The sequence below is a fragment of the Pecten maximus genome, chromosome 2, assembly GCF_902652985.1.
Source record: "Pecten maximus chromosome 2, xPecMax1.1, whole genome shotgun sequence".
Taxonomy (NCBI): Eukaryota; Metazoa; Mollusca; class Bivalvia; order Pectinida; family Pectinidae; genus Pecten; species Pecten maximus.
In genome coordinates, this window is record NC_047016.1 from 34,491,056 (window position 1) to 34,514,014 (window position 22,959).

General features: G+C 34.7%; 1 protein-coding gene and 1 long non-coding RNA gene across 3 annotated transcripts in view; one reads left to right on the forward strand and one right to left on the reverse strand.

Moving 5' to 3' along the window:
* The window catches only part of LOC117321876 (semaphorin-5A-like), a 108,613-nt gene extending 88,609 nt beyond the window's left edge, over positions 1–20,004 (forward strand). For both annotated transcript variants that reach the window (XM_033876484.1, XM_033876485.1), the window contains exons 10-22: positions 350–485; positions 827–981; positions 2,677–2,875; positions 3,230–3,306; positions 4,364–4,500; positions 4,885–5,052; positions 5,689–5,865; positions 6,370–6,549; positions 7,373–7,558; positions 15,281–15,472; positions 16,094–16,261; positions 16,823–16,975; positions 17,334–20,004. In XM_033876484.1, the coding sequence (XP_033732375.1) occupies positions 350–485; positions 827–981; positions 2,677–2,875; positions 3,230–3,306; positions 4,364–4,500; positions 4,885–5,052; positions 5,689–5,865; positions 6,370–6,549; positions 7,373–7,558; positions 15,281–15,472; positions 16,094–16,261; positions 16,823–16,975; positions 17,334–17,719 (2,314 nt within the window). In that variant the 3' untranslated portion in view covers positions 17,720–20,004. The remainder of the gene's footprint in view (positions 1–349; positions 486–826; positions 982–2,676; positions 2,876–3,229; positions 3,307–4,363; positions 4,501–4,884; positions 5,053–5,688; positions 5,866–6,369; positions 6,550–7,372; positions 7,559–15,280; positions 15,473–16,093; positions 16,262–16,822; positions 16,976–17,333) is intronic.
* LOC117321877 lies at positions 15,378–20,040 on the reverse strand. Its single transcript, XR_004531428.1, has 3 exons — positions 20,003–20,040; positions 17,387–17,491; positions 15,378–15,488 (listed from the first exon to the last, which is right to left on the reverse strand). It is a non-coding gene; the product is annotated as an uncharacterized LOC117321877 (long non-coding RNA).
* Positions 20,041–22,959: the final 2,919 nt, after the last annotated feature.

A 22,959-nucleotide genomic window follows, 5' to 3' on the forward strand; every position in this document is an offset into this window, starting at 1 on the left:
ATATTCCTGACATACAGGTTTATCGGGGGAGTTTTACATGTCAAAAATTGAAGCTTTCCAGAAAATGAGACCAGATTATCTATTTTTGCACAGGGGTGATAATTGAAGATGGTGCATTGAAAATACTTTAGTATCAACTTGATATTCAAAATAAATTTCTTGTTTAAATGTCAAATTAAATTGGAATGAAAATGGAAGTACCTGTTTCATTTCATGTCAAAAATATTATTTGGCAGCTTATAGGCCTGATATACTCCTGTCTGCTAATGAGTTGAAAAGCTGAAAGCTTGATAAAAAACGTTGAGCATTAATCTATCACAATCTACTGTTTTTCTCATCAATATTTCAGGAACAGCATAGCAGGATCAGCTATTTGTACCTTTAATATGACGGCATTCCACACGGCCCTGACAGGGCCTTATAAATACCAACATAGTGACAGATCTGTGTGGGAACCTTACGAAAATCAAAACCCTTTATCAGAGGTAAGTTTTCTACCCATAGGGTATTTCCATAGTCACTTTAATCCATTTTGTGGTGAAGCAGCAGTGTCATTTCGCCTTCATGCGTTAACTCCAGTTTATGTACTGTTTCTATAGAAAATAATGTCTGTACAACATCGTCGTGGTGCATTTTGAGTCTGTTAAACTTTGATGATATCCTAAAATTAAATGTTGTACTCTTCATTTAGAAAATTATGGTTATGGGCCGCCATAATGGTGCTCGTCTGTAAAATTTTGGTATTGTCCTTAAATTTGAATGCACAAAAATTTAGTACATTTGCAATATTGTTAAGAAATTGAATTTATCCTGATTTCTGTTACAGTGTCCAGTTGATGAAACAACAAATAAAAGGACGGCAGATGATAGTCTACTTAACAAAGCTGAACAACAGATAATGAATGCCCAGGAGTTCCAGATGATGGACCTCGCTGTACAGCCCACCACTATACAGCCTGCCCTGGTAGGGCAGAATGAAAGGTAGGGATTCATATAGCTCCTCCAGGTCAGGAGAAGTGGGATCAGGACGTCCCTTTGGTGGGGCATGTCTGTTTGTTTGCTGGGTTTATTGCGCCATGAACAGTCTGAGATATATTGAGATATGGTATCATTGTAGTAGTTGGTGACTACCTCACTGAACAACATAGGGGATGCCCGTCGCATGACATGCAGAGCAATTTGGATCACGTGTCTTGCCCAAGGACAACCATGATAGCACCAAGAAACATGAGCTGATATTGGTAGAGAGCGCCAAACCATGCACCTCAGATCTTCATATGGGGTTACTTGGGCAGCTCTCTAACCAACTGAGCTATCGCAAAATGAATGATACGAAAGGTATAGGGCTCAGCTCCTCTAGAGAGTCCAGTGAGATGTAGGGGTCAGCCCAACACTAAACAGCCTGTACTGGTGGGGCAGAATGACAGGTAGGGCTTAACAGCTCTTCTAGGGAGCTGATTCCGGGGGATGGGTTATCCAGGTCACAGGTCAGAGATCACTCGTGGGCCATCTCACTGCCTCTTTTAGTATGAAATAAAACATTGGGAAACATATTTGTCAATAACTGTTGGACTTCCCTGTTGTTAAGGCAAAAGAAAGCTAAAGGGTGTATATCTCCCTCGTAGAAAAAATAAATAATGAAAGTTAAGGAGTCGTTTTGCAGCTTCCTTGGATGAGAAAGGTTAAAGGTGGGGTTGGAGTGTTGATACTACAGCTTTGTTATAATTACCTGACCTGACTATTGTTATAATTACATCACCTGACTATTGTTATAATTACATCACCTGACTATTGTTATAATTACCTGACCTGACTATTGTTATAATTACATCACCTGACTATTGTTTTAATTACATCACCTGACTATTGTTTTAATTACATCACCTGACTATTGTTTTAATTACATCACCTGACTATTGTTATAATTACATCACCTGACTATTGTTTTAATTACATCACCTGACTATTGTTATAATTACATCACCTGACTATTGTTATAATTACCTGACCTGACTATTGTTTTAATTACCTGACCTGACTATTGTTATAATTACATCACCTGACTATTGTTATAATTACATCACCTGACTATTGTTTTAATTACATCACCTGACTATTGTTATAATTACATCACCTGACTATTGTTATAATTACATCACCTGACTATTGTTTTAATTACATCACCTGACTAGTTTTAATTACCTGACCTGACCATTGTTTTAATTACATCACCTGACTATTGTTTTAATTACATCACCTGACTATTGTTATAATTACATCACCTGACTATTGTTTTAATTACATCACCTGACTATTGTTATAATTACATCACCTGACTATTGTTTTAATTACATCACCTGACTAGTTTTAATTACCTGACCTGACTATTGTTTTAATTACATCACCTGACTATTGTTATAATTACATCACCTGACTAGTTATAATTACATCACCTGACTAGTTTTAATAACCTGACCTGACCATTGTTTTAATTACATCACCTGACTATTGTTTTAATTACATCACCTGACTAGTTTTAATTACATCACCTGACTGTTGTTTTAATTACCTGACCTGACTATTGTTTAAATTACATCACCTGACTATTGTTTTAATTACATCACCTGACTATTGTTTTAATTACCTCACCTGACAATTGTTGCTATGTACACGTAGGTGGACACATGTGGTGGTGGACGATGTGGAGGGGAAGCACCACTCGTACAAGGTCATGTTCCTGGCCACAGACACTGGCAGCATACGCAAAATCACAACCATCCCCGACATCAAGGATACCTGTCTTCTCGAAGAGATCAAGGTGGTTCCTAATGGCCACCACAAACCAGTGAAGTCACTAGAGATAGACAGAAGGGTTGTAAGTTTTACTCAAATGCCTATTTTTTGTTGCCTGAGTTTCCATGCATTCAAGTTTCCTTGAGCCAATCAAATTAAACTTCATGCAGATTTTCTTTACCAAAAGTGCTTGCATGGGATTGCTTTTCATGTCCAAATGTCGAAGGACAAGTTCATTTACAATTTATGCTTACTGATTTCTTGAAGTGAAAATGTATACCTTTTCCTTGTAATCACCCTACTTGCTATGCAGGAAACACATCCACTTCTTTGGAATTCTTCTATTTTTAATCAGACGTATTACAAACAATTTTAGAAGATATCTTTTGGTGGTTTTTTTTTGTATTTTTATTTCTATTTTTTAAATTTTTTTAAGGGAGCTATCTTTGTTGTAACCCATGGCAGCCTTATCAGAATTCCCCTTCACAGATGTGAACGGTTTACAACAAGAGAGTGAGTACATGGCTTCATAATAATGATATTGGTAAATCAATTGACACTCAATCACTTACTGTTATGATCAATTACATACTGCAGTTGATATTGGGGTGAGGTCAATGATTAAAGGAACTATGAAAAACGAATTAACAATTTCATAAGCATTATATTGAATTTATATTTATATGTAAGGATCTGATTATCTCCCTTAGTCTATATAAAGATAATGTTATGATTATCTCCCTTAGTCTATATAAGGATACTGATCTGGTTATCTCCCTTAGTCTATATAAAGATAATGTTATGATTATCTCCCTTAGTCTATATAAGGATACTGATCTGATTATCTCCCTTAGCCTATACAAAGATAATGTTATGATTATCTCCCCTAGTCTGTATAAGGATACTGAACTGATTATCTCCCTTAGTCTATATAAGGATACTGATCTGATTATCTCCCTTAGTCTATATAAAGATAATGTTATGATTCCCTTAGTCTATATAAGGATACTGATCTGATTATCTCCCTTAGTCTATATTAAGATAATGTTATGATTATCTCCCTTAGTCTATATAAAGATAATGTTATGATTATCTCCCTTAGTCTATATAAGGATACTGATCTGATTATCTCCCTTAGTCTATATAAAGATAATGTTATGATTATCTCCCTTAGTCTATATAAGGATACTGATCTGATTATCTCCCCTAGCCTATACAAAGATAATGTTATGATTATTTCCCCTAGTCTGTATAAGGATACTGAACTGATTATCTCCCTTAGTCTATATAAGGATACTGATCTGATTATCTCCCTTAGTCTATATAAAGATAATGTTATGATTATCTCCCTTAGTCTATATAAGGATACTGATCTGATTATCTCCCTTAGCCTATACAAATATAATGTTATGATTATCTCCCTTAGTCTATATAAGGATACTGAACTGATTATCTCCCTTAGACTATATAAGGATACTGATCTGATTATCTCCCTTAGTCTATATAAAGATAATGTTATGATTATCTCCCTTAGTCTATATAAGGATACTGATCTAATTATCTCCCTTAGTCTATGCTTGAATGCCATGGATCCATACTGTGGTTGGAATCAGGCGATTGACCAGTGTACCACAGCCCCAGACGGGATGCCTTCCCTCCACTACTGGGAACAGGCCATGACTTCCTGCCCAGTCGTCGAACACCCAGGTAAACCTTCGCAAATCCACTGAAGTCGAACGTATAGGAGGTATCGGGATCCAATAGTGTGTTTATGATATAGATTAGAGTTTATTTTCCTTACAAACTTGTCAGCTTATTAACATTAGTTTAGTAATTTGGAATTATTGAATGGTAGAAATACATTTGTAACTGTTTATTCATGAAATTTTCATTTGGATGTCTTTTGGATAAAGATTGAGATACCCAACAGAAATGTAGCAAATGTCCTTAAGTCTGATTTTTGGGGAAGGATATATCAAAATTTAAGCAAAAAGTAGAAAATTTATATTTGAAATTTTACTGATTGATAAAAGGAACAGATTTAGTACAAATATCTCTAACATGGCCATGTCTGATAACTTGTTTTTCCAGTTGATGGTTGGTGGTCTGTTTGGAGTGTCTGGTCATCCTGCCAGCAAATGGTGAATGATCCCTCAGCAGGCACCTGTCTCTGTCGTATAAGGTCATGTGACAATCCTAAGCCCTTATATGGCGGAGCAGACTGTCCAGGGCAGAATGTAGAGGTGCTCAACTGTACCAGTAAGTATTTTGGGCAAAGTTCAATTTGGTAAAATTATCATCGGATCTACTTATAACATCTTTTGGTAAATTTTATGTTTCTCTCTTTGCGAAAATCCACACCTGCTTCCTAAAAGTTGTTATTATACCTCATGTTTATAACGGTGCCTGTGATTAGCCGAAACGTATCACATGGAAGGGAGACAAAACATCATATCTCCCTGAGGCACGTGAGCCAGGGAGACAAATATCATATCTCCCTGGACCGCGTGCCCCCATGGCGACCCCCACATTCCGTTGCGAGGAGTTGTCTCCCTTCCAGTTATTTACAAATGGCAGACGAACAAAAACGCAAATGTTTTCGTGCAGTCGAAGAAGCAGAAATAGACAAAATTCTGCAAAACAATATTGCTCAGAACACGAAAATATCAACAAATGTACACGCCAACTGTTTCCAAGAGTTTCTAAAAGAAACTGTCAATAACACCTTGACTTGGAATCGTATCAATTGAGCTTCTGGGATCACAGGGGTTTTGTGATAAAAATGATATTTCATATCTTCAGTTTATTTTTGAGTATCATCATTACTGATTCTTTTTCGGTATAACAATTTATGGCCCTGGATGCATATTATCAGAGGATGTGTTTGTCTTTCAGTGCATGGTCAGTGGACAGACTGGACGGAGTGGTCAGTTTGTTCCATCACCTGTGGGTTTAATGGAACCAGGACACGCCAACGTTACTGTAGCAACCCACCACCTAAGTATGGCGGTAATCCCTGTGTAGGTTCTACCACTGACGAGGGGTACTGCCCTGGTAACCCGAGCTGTCCAGGTATGGGACTTTATAATATCTACTGACATGGTATCATAGATAGTATCTAGTTATGGGAGCTGTATTTGACAAGGCAAAGTAAAACTTCCAAATCCCAATTTATCCTACAGCTGGTTGTTGTAATGAAATCTCACTTCTGTAGAGTTACACCAGACCTCATGTTCAGACATAAGCCTAATTAAGTCCTCCAAACAAACTTTGATTCTATTCTGTAATTCTATAAACAGATATATAGATCAGTATTTTATTTAATGATCATTCCCATTTGTAGAGATCTTTATTGTTATTTGTATGAAAATGTTTGGATTAAATTAAATTGTGTGTAAATTGTGCTGGCCAAACTTTCATGGAAAAATACACTTGAGAGTATCCCTCCAGTAGCACTGAAGGTGACATTTTAAGTTTGTCTCTAGGCTATCTATTCCCATTTTCTGCTGAGTGATATCTTATATATCTAACTGCCTATCATATGATTAATTGACCTGGTCATGTTTAATACAACAGAGCCCCCAATAGACGGGGACTGGGCCCAATGGACAGAGTGGGCCGAGTGTTCCGCCAGGTGTAATGGTGGAATCCAGTCACGGCGCCGGGCGTGCAGCAGTCCCGAACCCCAGCGGGGTGGTTCCCCTTGCGAAGGAAACACAGATGAGTGGAGGATGTGCAATACGTATGTGTGTGATGGTATGTACATTATTTTTATCTCGCATAACAAAAAATATAGGAAAATTGTCACATTGTATACTGATGTTAATTTTGACAGTTTGGAGTTATGAGATTTATTGAAGCCATTATTTCCTACTTTTGAAAGCAAAAGCATAGGCATCTTGAACAGTAGGTGCCATGTATTTCCCTCAACAGTGCTGGATATCGTATAGTCCTGTACCCAGGCCTTCATCCTGAAACCCTACATAGATTTATATCTATATAGTTTCTTTTAAGAATTGTATCATTTTGTAACACTGGAAGAATCATTAAATTTAATACTCCAGTAATGTTCTAGTACTGTAAGAGGGAAAGTGGTCCTTTAGCAAGGATATAATTTAAGAACTTGAATGTGAATAAATTGTCGAGGTCCCTATTCCCTATAAAGATAATGAGTAATGTTTTGAAGTGACTCTGAAGAGTAGTTAATAACCATGCTCTCTAGTTTTCACTGCCTCTCACCTACTACTGCATCATGGGATTGGTCACAATTGGCTTATTGCCCCCATCTCACTGCTTTCTTTAGGATTCAAGATCACAGCTCATCATGTCACAGCAAAAGCTTTGTTCGATACACAGCTTAGATCCGAAAGTATCTTTCAATTACAATAATAAAGATCAAAATGGTCCTTTTCTTTCCTGTGAGAATTACAATTTCAACCAGTCATCAATTAACAATAGAACTTCAAATCCAGAACTGGTTGTGAGTGTATCATTAGAATAAAAAACTTGATGCAGACTTGTTTTCCAGATGGATCTCTTGTGGTCGTCATGCCAACCAGTCTGTTCTTTTTTGTTACAGAGCTTCAGCGCATGACACCGTGGAGCCCATGGTTCCGTATAAATTCCACACAAACAGGGGCATTTGAGGAACGATTCCAATTTACGTGTATTGCAAATGTGCCTGATATAAAGCAGATAAAGGCTTCATATGCTAAAACTCACATGCGATACTGTGACTACAATAGTGGGGACTGTTATCGGCCAGGTGAGATAATACGCAGTCCCATAGACACACACTCACCTGTCGATAGAGTGATTCGCAAATATTGCAAACATCGAAGGAAGTATTTCAAAAATTACTGCAAATGTAGGACGTTAGGTGTTTTCCTTATATGCACTCGGTGTCGTAATTCAGGTTGAAGCGCCTTCCGCATCAAAGAATTTTCAGCCTCACTTTGAATTTCATATGGAAAAATATTGTCTCATCAGGTTAATTGCACTGTCACTTGTAGAAATCTCTAAACCAGGACAATGGGCAGACAACTCCAATATATACACTCAAATCCCTTCTCCTTCCAAACTACTGCATTTATGGCAAATATAGGAAAATTGCACCAATTGTTATGGGAACCGGTTGTCATGGATACTGGTTGTCATGCACTTACACTGGAATGTGACCTTTAATGACCTCACCAGTAGTGTAGCTAAGGAAGAATGCTGGTTCATTCTGTTACCGTAGCAATGGAATTGTTTCTTAGCAACTAAGCATGTGTTACTTTTTTTCACTGCAAGCAATGATTAAATTTCCTTTCATTTTGAATGAAATGGTCGATGATTATTACAGCAATGTGATCAAGTGTACGGTTTGTTTGAGGCTGGATCCTCAACCCTAATTCTGTGAGATACAGGAGTTTTCAAGAACATTCATTTTCCATCAACTTGCATGATAAGATGGAACGCTGATAGATAAAATAACTGCAATAGATATTTAGTATTTCTGTTTCGATTGCAATGAGACTGTTGTTCCTGAATTAAGTACCTGTATATAAACCTTTGGTGCTGATTTTGGGACATTTTCCGTCATGAAAAAGAATGTGTTGTACATACTTGAAGTGAAATGGAAAAACAATTTATGGCATTTACATAAAAATATTGAAATTTATTTGCATGTGTAAAACTGTAATTTCAATTTTCACATTACACGGTAGATGTATGCCAGAGTTTACTCTATAGAAACTCTTTATTTTTCTTCATTCCCAATTAAAAAATATGACAGTTAGGCCATCTATATACCTGAAAGATGTACCAAAATAATTTCCTGATTTTAGAATTATAAGAAGTGGATGAATAATATTTTGATTGATAACATAAAACTTTAAAAAGTAAATACTATATTGAAATCAAAATGCAAAATATCACATTCAATTGCAATATTTTTATAAAGGAAATCAGCAATTTTTTTACTTGAATTGTCATTTTTAGAACATTTTTCATTTAGTAGATAACATAATACTTTTGAAAACTTATTATCCATTTCATAAAATGTTTTAGCTATTTATAGTATATCTTTATCAAAAAGTAATGCTTCTAATAGAAAAAAAAATACGAGCTATTGGGACATTTTTAACTAAAACATATTCACATGTACAATATATTTGTTTAAATTATATTACAATAACTACAAATTTGAATATTGCTGTCTTGTATGTGTTGTGACGTTTAATGTATAGATGAGAAAATGGGAAACTGAAGAATGAATGTCAGTATGTTGTATGTTGAGTGAAAGATGGAATTCATTTTGAAAAAATGGACATTTCAAAAGTGAATGTAATGCATCGCCGTCATGAATCTCAGTTTAGTCAGAAGTCATCCAGTTCAATGGGCACCACTTTTGTTCCACGATTTGTTTTCTTAACATGATGACAATATGAAAACTGTCTGAAGCAAGTTGCTACAGTTTTTCCTCATGAAAATAATTGACATGTTTTTTAGAAATAGAAAGTGCTGTCTTTATATAAAAAAATAATTGGCACACATAGTTTAAAAATAACTTTTTCCTTTTTAATTCTTGCCCAAATGAATGTTGTATTTCATGAAATTACCAACACAATAGGTACCATTTTCATATATTCATAATCAGATCACATACGTCTATGCAAAAATGAAAGTGCCTGAAAATCTGGAAGAGTTTTCATAAGAGGTTTTAAATGTTGGCTGTTTTGTGTCTATTGTTTGTATTTTGAATGAGTATGAAAGCAAATGATGTAGTCGTCATATCATAAAATATAGACAATATATGTATTGATGATGATTCACAAAAAAAGTAAGTTGTCTTCCATGATGTGTGTAATATACAGGTGTCGTGTTGACAGTATTTTGTATCAGTACCATTGTGATATTTTATAAGGAACATTTCCCCACCAATACCGGTGCTTGGTGTACATAGGCCAGTCAGCCAATCGTCTGTAGTGTCCAATCAGTTTACTCCATACAAAAAAATGTACATTAGTCAGCCAATCGTCTGTAGTGTCCAATCAGAACACTTAATTAGTTAACCAATCGTATGTAGCGTTCGATCAGATCCCGCCACATATTAGTCAACATATCCCCTGTAGTGTCCAATCAAATCACTTGCATTACAATACATCAGTCAACCAATCATTCGTAGTGTCAGATCAGAGCAGCTTATATAGAAAGTCAGTCAGTGATTTTAAGGTACATGCAATTCTACTTATTTTAAGTAATTCACGATCTTTTGAAGAATGATGCATGTATACTGATAACATATGAATTAGATTTCGAAGTAATGTTTGATTATTCATCACATTTTATAGCTGCCTTTATCAATTCTTCTACAATTAATTGGGAAGGTCATTTTGTCATTGATGATATAAAGATTTTATAACTGGTTTGTTAAAAATATAATCATCATAAATATATCATTGTTTAAAATGTCAAAAACTAAGTTACATTTAAGATTTAAAAAAAAGTTTAAATGGGAACGCATCAAGTTAAAAAAAACTTGGATACAGAATGGTTAGTCAAATAATATTGATTGGTTAGTACAGCATTTACTGATATATTTTTTTCTTTTTCTTTTTAATTGACAATATACATAATTTTTACACCATGTAACAAATACAGTTAAAGGGCTTATTTTGGCTATATTAGGTATGTGATTGCCAAACATATTGATTCTGGAAACAAGATATTTTATTCGTCCCACCTGTTACTCAAATATGTAATGTGACGTTTGTATGTCAAGGAAACATGTTTGCGCAAACTATTTAGAAGAGACCTCTGGAGCTATATAGACAGCGCTTCTTCCTTTCGTATACCTAGGTATGCTGTATAAACTTTCAGTGTAGTGTTTATTGTGTTGAGCCATGACTAACCGTTATATCATGATATTTTAGTGCAATATTTAGAACCAGTTACTACTAAAATGGCACACGAACAACATATTTCCATAGTAACCGCTGTAGGTTGCCATGGCGACTAAGTTTGAATGTGTTCAGTGCTATGCAGATAATAATTTACAAAATACATGTAGATAGATCTTATTTATTCTTCATGCCATTTTTATTTTCATTTTCATCACTCTTTATTTGATTTGCATCATTTTGTTTTATTTCATTACTCACTGTATATTGAGATAGTACGATGTATCCCGTGGAGCCACGATGTCATTATGACAGCAGTCTAGTGCTTGGTGCCGATATTTAACTCATGTTGTCGTCTATAGCGTTCTAGAAGAGTGGTCGTCAAGCCATCCTGTTTGTTGAATGTAGATATCAAAATAAAAATACGTATGCTTAATTTAAATTGGCATATTTAGGTTTTAATTCAGCAAACATTGGCGAATTTGGCGACCATGACTTTTGCCAGAAATGAACATGATACATATATCAAATGGGTCATTCTAAAAAAAACAATTTATGTTTAGAACAGAATCGTGACCAAACAATTTTGCTGATGTTTTAGAATCATTTCTTCATATTTTTATACCAAAAAGGTATCTTTACACAAGGTATTTAAGCATTTTTGGCTTTACAGTATCATTGTAAGAAAATTTTCTACGTAAGTTATACTTTTTAACAATTCTAATGTGAAGCACAAGTTAATGTTCAAATTAGATAATTAAATGCTTAATTAAGAGTGATCATTAATATTAATAAAATATTCAAACTTGATTATAATAATAATGATGATATAGTGAAGTATCTTCATAGATTTGTTTTGGCCAATTGTGAATGGTTAGCGTTCGTTAAACATAGTCATTGTAAACAATTAGATTTATTTAATTGTAATACACAGATCTATTAAATATTTAATCTTACTAATTTGAATTAATATCTATTTATATTAGGCAAATTAATTCCGAAAACTATTTGATTGTTAATATCCTTAAATACTTCCCCCAAGATTTTCACAAACGGCAAAGGAAATCATCAAACGTTGCCATACAACCTCATCACAGGTCATGGATGTTGTTATCTTTAAAACTCAATTTACCTGTTTAACTTTAATACAATCATCCATTCAGAATCAATATTATTGACATTCGTCATAATAGTACGTTGCCATTTGATATAACACATGTTCAGAACTATAACTTAACTTTAAGACACAAAGATTTAGATGCTTTCTTCTTTCTATATGAACAGATATTTGTTATGTCATAGGTAGGAATGTATATATTAGGTCCACTGTCGTTAGCTGTTTATGGGCACATCACGTCCAACCTAGACTGGGCGGAGTGCTGGTATAGATATCATGGAGCCATGCTTAAATCAAAGACTGACACGTATCGTGAATCTTGTACATTGTTACGATGTATGTTTTATGAATAACATGAATTGACTTAGTAACTACAAACAATTGCATATGAATAAACTATTAAAACATTATCTTCTCCTTTAGTCTTGTTCTTTCTCTATTTCGATGCATTTTACAATTCTTGATGCTGTGAAATACTTACATTTTCGTGAAAAAAATGCTATTTTGTTTCAAATGACAACTTGAATTCTTAATTAAGATGTTCTTAAGACAGCGAAATTGTAGGAACGATTACAAAATAATACTCACGAAAATGGAAGTGATTTACAGTAAGTTGGCATGCCTGCATCTTGACCAAACCTAAACATGCTCGTCTTATTTACTATCCTCTGTGTAATCAAAATAATAACACTGTTATGCTGTCTCTAACCATTTCATACTCGTCACACGTCCAACGTCCTGGTGTCAACCGGCACGGCTACGTCCCCTGTCAATGGAAGTCACGCGGCATTCATGGAAAACATCAAACTGTAAATAGAAGATAGTGGGTGACAATCGGTTATGAGTCGCTCGATAATGGTTTTGTTTAGTATTGACTAACGTCAGTGATAGTTAGGAAAGAACCCGTGGAATATCCAATCTGATTAAAGTCATACCTAGATCTGCGGTCCCGTTTTGTATCGGGATGTAGTTTACAGAACTGGAGCGAAGATCAAGATATGATTTTAATCAGGTTGTGAAATATCTATAATACATGTTCATGTGTGAACTAAAGTTTGGATTATTTTCCTCCGACAACACATTAGGTTTTCCAACACTGAAATTATCTAACGAATAACCATGTACTAGAAGTGATGGATACTGTAATTGATGTAAAATTGCATAACATGTTAACAAATACTTAGATTCAACGCTTATCAAGATACATCTTCTATTTATCATCTCAAGCATTTACTATTTGACTATTTACTAGCTCGATATCGTAATGTTTAACAACCGATTAGATTACATCAAAACGTTTGAATATAAAATATTATTATATAGTTAAAGAATTGGTTATACGACAACAATAGAGATCTGTTAGCCTGGAGATATTTAAATCACCACACTTTCTATATTAGATTTTGTACAACTTTAGTCATGTTTTCTGCTTGGCAGCCAATTTGCCTCCGCGTTTTTTTTTGTTTTTTTTTTTTGTTTTTTGTTGTTTTTTTTTGGTGTTTTTTTTTACATATATATATTTCTGATTTCGTTCGTGCGTATACTTTAAACGATGTCTCGTTATGTTTTCTATTTTACAATAGATTATCTCATAACGACATTTTAAACCAATTCTGTGAATGTATATATTTAGCCGGAAGTCTTATTTTCGTGCTGAAAGTGTTGCGCTAAATTATTTTTGCACTTATTATATTCTCTCCTATAGCAATAACGTGGATGTCCCTATTTCTCTTATGTGCTTATTTGTTTAAATTGAAGTTGACATAAAATAATTACGTTTATAGTAGATTCTTAGCGAGGAAAAAAATGATATCAACCACTCACTTCTCGTTTTCCACTGTCATAACTGAAGCGATAAGCATGCATTCACTTAATAAAATTTCAGATCACTGAAATACATGTTGAATATACAAAATGTATCATTCAAATGAAAACCAATTTTACAAATGTAGATGATTTATAACAATGCCATGACTTTATCTGATAAAGGACACACTTACAATACGACATAAACACAAAGAAAGGTCCCTTACCACAGGCTCGAAAACCACTGTAGGATGACATAAAAACGCAAAATATGTCACAAATACATTTCAATTTATAAGATGTTCATGTCGTAATACACAAAGTTTACACAATGTGACACAAATACATATCAATTCATAAGATGTTTATGACGTAACACACAAAGTTTACAAAATGAGACACAAATACAAAGTGTACATATCAGTCATAAGGTGTTCATGACGTTATACATAAAGTTTACAAAATGAGACACAAATATATATCAATTATAAGATGTTCATGACGTAATACACAAAGTTTACAAACAGTGACACAAATACATATCAATTATAAGATGTTAATGACGTAATACACAACGTTTACAAAATATATCAATAATAAGATGTTCATGACGTAACACACAAAGTTTACAAAGAACATGTTCATGACGAAATACACAAAGTTAACAAAGTGTGACAAATACATAAGGCAGGGTGTAAAATGTTTCTAAAATAACGTTTAATATTATGTGGTAATTCTGTATCAATAGAATTAAAATCATCAACGGATATTCATTGTGATCCATAAGATATGACATCTGATTTTACCAAAGACACACACGATATCAGGACCCATCAAAACACATTTACGGTTATATACTGTAGAGTCAAATAAAACTACATCGTACAACTGTTTCGTCCTTCTAGGACTCGTTTTCAGTTTTTACCGTAGGTCGAAAAGAAAGAAATCTGGATTAGAAGATGCAAATGTATAATTCAATAAGTTTCATAATTTTCGATAATAGATTTCAAAAGAACGTAAAGTATGCATATCTTTATTCTGAACCGTGTTACTATTCGAATGATTTAATTGTTTTAACTTCAAAGTACAAGAAAATGTAGTACATATCTTATATTTTGACAAAGAAACAATTAACACCTTGGCAAAAATCTAAACAAACATAACAACAGCATGTATTCTTTACCTTGTCTCGCGATTTTAACCGATTGTTTATGTACTTTTTAAATGTTAACTCTGTCCAAATTGATACACATTGCTTGAATTGAAAGCTGTATACAGACATGTAACGTAGGAATGTTTTAAAACATTCGTGAAATGGGAGCAAAGCTTACTTTTACACGATCACATTTCGAGGTAAATACCAAAAGATTAAAACGTTTATATAAATAATATATACTTTCATTTCTATATGTAGTAAAATTATAACACATGAAGTATATATGTAACCAAACAAATATATACGATAAATGTTTGCATGTTTAAGAGAGAAACACACCACAAAGTCAATCTAAATACACATGTTCTTACAAGTAAAATTATATTACACATGCATACTAATTCAAATGTATATCATTTTATGACTAATTCTGTGAAAGCTGTATAACATAATTAAAAATTCCGGAATTGCTAAACCTTGCATGTCGATGAAGAGTATACTACACATTCGTGTCTAACGTAACAGATGATATCCGAAATTTAACCCAACACGGAGAATGGTCGCCATGGACTACCTTCACCAAGTGTACTGCATACTGTGGGGGCGGTACCCAGCAACGTCACAGGTCATGTGACAGTCCTCAGCCATTCGGATTTGGACAGGACTGCATTGGAGAGGGGCGGGAAACCAGGACTTGCAACACGCATTCGTGCGAGGGTAAATTGTGATAAACCTGTGAATATATATGATATATTATATATGAATTGAATTTTTTGTGCAAATCGATGCTATTTTTATGCTGGTCTAAATTGACGGAATTTCTGGCATAATGATCAGGCATTGTCTGTTCGTCCGGTTATTTTTTTTTTGTTTATCGACTTTTCAACCGATCATTGAAACGAGGTTGAAAAATGGTACATGTATATGAATTTGACAGTATTTTTATTTAATCCAAAGATCCTCTGATTTTTAAATCTGAGATGATATGGTTTGTTGAGCAGCATTTCACCTTGTCTAAGTTTCAGATTTGATATATTTCAGTTTAAAAGAATACTTGTCACATTGATACCGAATCTTTTTTTGATTACACCCAATTCAAATTGGTCATTTAATTAATACATGAGAAGAGATTAAATTAAATGAAACCTAACAAAAATATCTATATTAAAATAAGAAGTGACTGTATGTTACTTAACACAGTTGCGAACATTAGTTCCAGACATTTTAATATATTATCAGACAAATTACAAATGGACAACCCACAAAATTAATTTTGCCTCTGTAAATTCTAGTAACAGAATGGAATAATTCCTCGCATTTTTTTCGTGGTTATTACAGGTGAGTGGAGTTGCTGGTCTGAATACTCCGCGTGTTCCGTAAGTTGTGGGCGTGGCACGAGAGTAAAGGTACGGAAGTGTCAGAGTGAGGTACCAGGTACCACATACACCTTACCATGCCCAGGTACACACGAAAACGTCGTTCTGTGCTACATGGACCCATGTAATGGTGAGTATAAAATTATTGTTTTCTGTAAATCTCAATCGTGCAAGTCATCTGAGAAAAAACATTCATATTTTATTATTTCGCTGTGTAATCATATCACGACTTTGTCTTTTGTGATATACTGAACTGGTTGTCTTCCCTTTTGGTTGTGTTGCCTCTTTCCTGTTTTTGTTATTTATTCATTTTTTCTTTTTCGTTTCGCATCTATTTGGGCATTCAGGTTGTCTTGTGGATATAACTTCTTATTTTATGATGATTTTTCAAAAGACACACTTTAAGGTATTATCAACGTTCAATACGGAGATTGAGATCAATACGATGCAGCTATCCAACGACTCAGAGAGGCTTCCAAATGGCTAAGATAGGCATTCAAATGGCTCAGAGAGGCTCTCAAGCCTAATTGAAGAGTTTGGTGACAAGTAACTGTATCATAATTATACAGCAGTTTTGTCCTAGGACTTGTGATGGCCTAAAGTGTTGATACTTGGGAGTTAACAAACCGTTCTCGGGAATGGAAATATCATTATTTTCTTTGAAAGCATCACTATGTTAATTTTTATACAGATACATATGGCTGGGACGAATGGTCACAGTGGACCTCGTGTAGTGATGAAGGAATTCGGTTCCGACATCGAACGTGTCATGTGATTTATCCAAAACCTGACCAATGTCAAGGTGAACGAATCGACTCCATGTCCTGTCTTAACGGCGACCGTGGTAAGTCTTTACCATATGTTTACCCAACGAAGTGATATTCCCTTGCTTCATGCGATATCCATTTACCTGATAAATATCTATAACGGCATTTTTGTATCTTAAAAGGATTCCTTAAGAATACCCGCTTCTGAAAAAAATCCAACAAACAATTGTATGAATATACTCAGTCAAAATACTTTCAAATATCAAATAAATAAAACTTCTTTTTACAGCTATTTAACTTGTCTGTTCAGATCGAACACGTCCCCATCCCATACTAACGTAGTACATTCTTACATTTAAAGCAGAATTAATTATACATTTGTCTATACACGTATTCACCTTTATGCTCAGATACTTTAAAATGTGTCATTTTCAGAAGTGAAAGTCCAGTCGGTGATCGACCGTTCAAGCAATGAAGGACCAACTTACAAGATCTTCCATCTGATAGTTGTCGGATCCACGGCCTTTCTGTTTGGGATAATGTGTACTGTCGGCCTCTACTTGTGTGTGAAGAGCTGTCGCAGCTTCAGAAAACTGGATCTCGAAAAAGAAAGAAGGAAAAATGAAACCAAAAATAACAAAAGTCGAAAATCTTCTTTTGCATCTCAATTGAGTTTAGACTTCCTAACGGTAAATAACAAGATTTACGATTGTAGTACATTGCCGTTACCCAAAGAAAGATACATGAAAAGAGACAACTCATTCAAGAAGACTAGTAGTCACACGATGTTACGAACGGATTTCTCTAACTTTGAGATGTGATCTGTTATACTAAGTAATGCTATATTCCACCCATTCCAATGGGCAGCTAAATTCTACTTAACTGGTCATTTTCTAGCAGTGATATTGCAAATTGATTGAATTATTTCTATGTCCCTCCCTCATAGAATTCATAGAGTTATATATTATATACTCATTGCAACTTATGTAAGAATACAATGTAAACAGACTATAAAGACATCCCGGTTGTGTTCAAATATTTGGTAGTGCTTTGAGTTTTCAATTGGATTATATTTCAATTTCTTATACAATTTGAAATCAATTGAACTTTATCAACTTTTTATACAAATAACTATAAAGACGTTTTATGAAAATTCGTCAACTCTGTTGCTGTCACGTTTACATTTATGGTAATATTTACAGTTTGTCAATAGGGTTCGCTATATTATAACTAATGTACAGGGTCAAAGGTGTTTCCTTATAATTGGTGTTTTGACTTTGTTGATCAGTAATATTGTCATATCCCGACTTTGTTGAGTGTCACCTATGGTAATATGTATTTCAGATGAAAGTGTGCTATCAAGGTAACACGTCCTTATATACTGTGAATCACTTCTATTTCGCGTGGGGATGATTTTCGCGTTAATACGCGAGGAGAGTCGATCGCGAATTCAAATCCTTCGCAATCAAACACCTTTGCATGGCTACTAAGCTTTCGGCTACCGATATAGGAGTCTTGTGGAGTCCATGGCTCTAATAGTTAGGCGTTCGCGAAATCATATGTTCGCGAATTTGTCTGAAGAAGTAAGTTTGCAAAATAACATTCTTGCGAAATATAAGAGATTTACAGTAAACAGTCTCGTATGTTATGTTTTATGGATCATGGAAAGCAGCGATTTTTCCGCCGGGTCTTTCTCTCGAGCCTAGTGTCTTTAGGAATTAATTACTTTTTGTTTATTTTATTTATTATGATATATAAATGTTAGGATATAGATTGTGTTATCTTGTATAAAGTTAACGGTCAGAGAGGAAATAGATAAAAAAAAAATGAAGAAACATTTTCAAAATAATGAAATCATTGTGTCTGATGTGTTGATTTTAAAGTCATTAACACGCTTGCTCAATCATGATATGGTGTGGAGTTAGCAGGAGGTTATAACAGGTGTTTGTGATATCGTGGTTTATAAGTTGTATTGAATTCATTTTCATTCCACGAATGTATTCTCATGATTGGATAAATGGTGTACGTGTTGTGTGCGTGGTCATGTTTACAGTGAAAAGGCCTGACTTGGATATGTACATCATGCGTAATACTGATGAAGTCGAGCATTATCATAGATGAGTATTCGTTACTGTTAATACGCAGGTTTTTGTTTTGGATATAAGCAAAAACTTAGACTTATTGTCATATAAAACTAAGGGTTATAACCACAATTCTGGAGGGGAGGGTTCTATGAAAACTGATGTTGAGCGGAAACTAGTAAGGAATGTATGAATGGAAGAAAACTGGTAAGGAATGTATGAATGGAAGGAAACTAGTAAGGAATGTATGAATGTGTCATATATAACATGATAAAGGATTTTGTTTATATCAAAAACGAAAAGCTGTGTGTAATGATAAGTCAGTCGTCGTATCGTGCGGTAAACACCCGGATGTCACCAGTCGAATTGTCGGAAACGGAAAGTGAGGAAGGTTCCTGAATGTTCTTTTTATGATTTAGTCATTTGGAACAAAACAGTTACAGGTTTTTGGATAATGTGTAGTTGTATTTTTATCTCCATATACCGAGACTAAAATATGTCCAATATTACATCAATCGGAGAAATATTGTGATGTAAACTCCCTGGTACGTTTGGTGCCACGTGTCGTGTACAACAAATACACAATTGTATCGCCAGCGGTTATGGAATATTGTTGTTAATTACGATTGATAAGATATGTTATATACCTAACGTTAGTGAAGGAAGTATTTGGTATCATGATTATGTTATTTAAAGAAAAACATTGAAATGTTTGTATATATTGTTATTATTAGGTTATTTATACTTTGTACATAATAATTTCACGTTACTGATGAAAAACATACATTATCTGCATATATTTATAAATGACTTTATATATCACTAAATTAGAAAGGCATTTTACAATTTTATATAACTGTCCTTCTCACGTCACCAATATGGTATATTAATCATGGATCATTAAAATTATCATAATGTTGCCAGAAATAAAATAGCTATTCTAGATTTAATGATCTGTATGGAATTCATTAGAAGTCTAGTTATAAAATAATACATTTGTATTTCTGAACCTACTGTACATACGTATTAAGCGGGGACCATTTAGCTCAATCGTCTGTTTCGGATCCAATCTCATTATAATCATGTGTTCACTAAACTACACTTGGTTACGTCAAGATCTGGACGTCCGGAATGAAACGGAAACGACAGATTTTAAGCAGATTGTTTCTGAAGAAAACTCGATCGCTAGGGTATAAATAGACTGGCCCCTAATAGTTTTGTTTTATTTATTATTTTTAATGTTCTAAATGTCGTAAAATCAAGGCTGGGGGGGGGGGGGGGGGGGGGGGGGGGGGGGGGGGAGCATACCTCGGTGTTTATGGTTAACCGGGCTCAAATTAACTCATCTTTTTAATTGATGTTTTGCATTTACTATTTAACCATGTTTTATTATAAATACATTCAGCATTAATCATTTCTAAAGTACATAACGAATCTAAAATGTCCATTTGTAAGTATAAACATAACTGGTATGTTGTAACTTTTATATAATTATTCTAATACATTACGTCAGTGGGTTGTGTTTTTTAAACAGATCACTTGACACAACTACAAACTTTAAGTATGCAGCACAAGGTGTCATTACTGTCGCTTGGGTATTGCCAGCCATTTTTTGCAGTGACTCTTTATGGTACATTTTGTATATTCAATCATAATGCAGATCATGATGTAAAAACAATATGACAAACCAGGCAAAATCTCGGACCATGATGAGAATGTGCGATTTGTTCAAATGAATATAAAACTAAATATAAAAGGACTGTTAGAAAGCTATAAATTGACGCTCAATTTGTAAACTTTCTTTGAGTTGTGAGAACTGAAATGTGCTGATACTTATGGTTTAGGGCAGTGTGATCAAATAAATGCATCATTGAAAATAAAGAATGTAAAGTAAAACTTTTTTTTTCTCATTTTGTTTATTTGCTCGCATTTCGTGTTGGACAATATCAGGGACTTGGAAATCCCTTGAAGCGCGCCATGATTGAAGACTTTTATGAAACACCCTTAAGTTACAGGACGCATCTAGAACGGATCCTGGATTCAGGAATCATTTTTGACATGCAGCAATTGACAACAAAGTATGAAACTTCTTCTTCGTGTAAACACACACAGACGACTGTGGTCTTAATCATGGAGTCAAGCTAGAGCAATATACGAGGGATGATTGATATGTTGTGAGCCTCGAATTGAAGGAGGTACTCAAGAATGTTCCTTTTAAGTCCTACTATTCTCTGACGTTATATAGGGTCATGTACCCAAGGACTGGTCTCATTTGGTTAGTTTATATCGACGAGGTAGCACTCTGAAGTAAACAAGGCAAGCGGCTTTTGCAAATTGGACAAAATCGGTGAAAGAGCAGTGATCCAATATTTGTATAAAAAAAAAGGTTTAACACCTAACGATATCCATAATGAAATGGTAGCAACACTAGGGAAAGATGTCCCGTCATTTGCTACAGTGAAAATGTTGGTTGCGGAATTTAAGCTCGGCCGACAGAGCTTTGAGGATGACCCCAGTGGAAGACCTGTCAATATTGCAACCCCAGCAATTATTAATAAAGTTCATGATATTGTTATGACTGACAGATGAGTCATAGAAAGATATAAAGACAATAGAGTTGGCTTTTCACAGGAAAGAGTACATACATTCCATTCTGACCGAGGATCTTACAATGAGTAAGCTTTCGACCCGATGGGTACCAAGACTTCTGACAGTTGATCAGATGAACACCATGCGCACGCTAACCTTTTTGATGAAGATCCTGCCATTTTTCTTCAGAAATTGGGTCCATCATTTTAACCGAGGGGCCAAACAATAATCAAAACAATGGAAGCACCCTGGTTCTCCCCACCAAAGAAGACAAAGCCTGTTCCATCAGCTGGGAAGGTTATGGCCTCGGTTTTCTTGGATTCAGATGGTATTCCGCCGATAGATTATCTCCAAAAGGGACAAACAATCAATGGCACATACTATGCTTCACTTCTGAGGCTGTTACGGGGAAACCTAGCGGAAAGCTCACTAAAGGTGTGTTATTCCATCGGGACATGCTCGTGTTCACAAGTCTGTCATTACATTGCCATGGCTGCCATGGTTCACGATTGTGGCTTTAAATTGATGGAGCTACCGCCCTATTCACCTATCTCGCTACATCAGGCTTTCATTTTTTTTTTCCAAAACTGAAAATAGCTATTTCAGGCAACCCATTTCAGTCCGATGATGACGTCATACATGTATTGGGTGACTTTCTGAACAGCTAGGAAAAGGAGTTCTATAAAAGTGTCATTGAGGTCCTTAAACACCGCTGGCAAAAGTGTGTAGATACTGAAAGGAATTATATTTTTAAAAATAATACAATATGTCCGGCAAAATTCAAATCCTTCAATTCAATCAGCTCTCGTAAACCATACATGGCGCTAGATAAAGCGGAGTCAAGAGTGAGTTAGTAAAATGTAAAGGATGAAAAAGCATCTCAAAAACCTACAACAAACGACGATAACTTTGTGTTGTCATACAGTACTTTTCTACGGCCTTCCGAATCAATTCGGTAGTTGAATGAACTTTTTTTTAAATTCATCATAGATTTGTTTCTCATAAAGCACAAGCTTCAATTTAGTGAACATCATGAAATGGTATGCAAACCAATTTGTAAGGAAATGCTTCAAATGTTCAGACTGACGACAGTATATTTCCATTGCTTAGTTCTCAACAACTGGTTAAGCTAACAATGCACGCTGAATGAACTGGCCATGTCGCTACAGTTAAATCATGTGCATTTCATGTTCTTTTACAAGCTTTGTTTGTACAATGGGATTGCAGTGTCACTGTCGTCATTATAGACATTGGAAACATTTCTCGATAACACACCCGTCCTGTATACTTTAGGAGGACAGGTATGTATTTATTATTTCATAATTATATTGTAACACTTTATGACTTAGTTTTATTTAAATTTCTCCCCGTTTTCCAATATTGGAAAATGC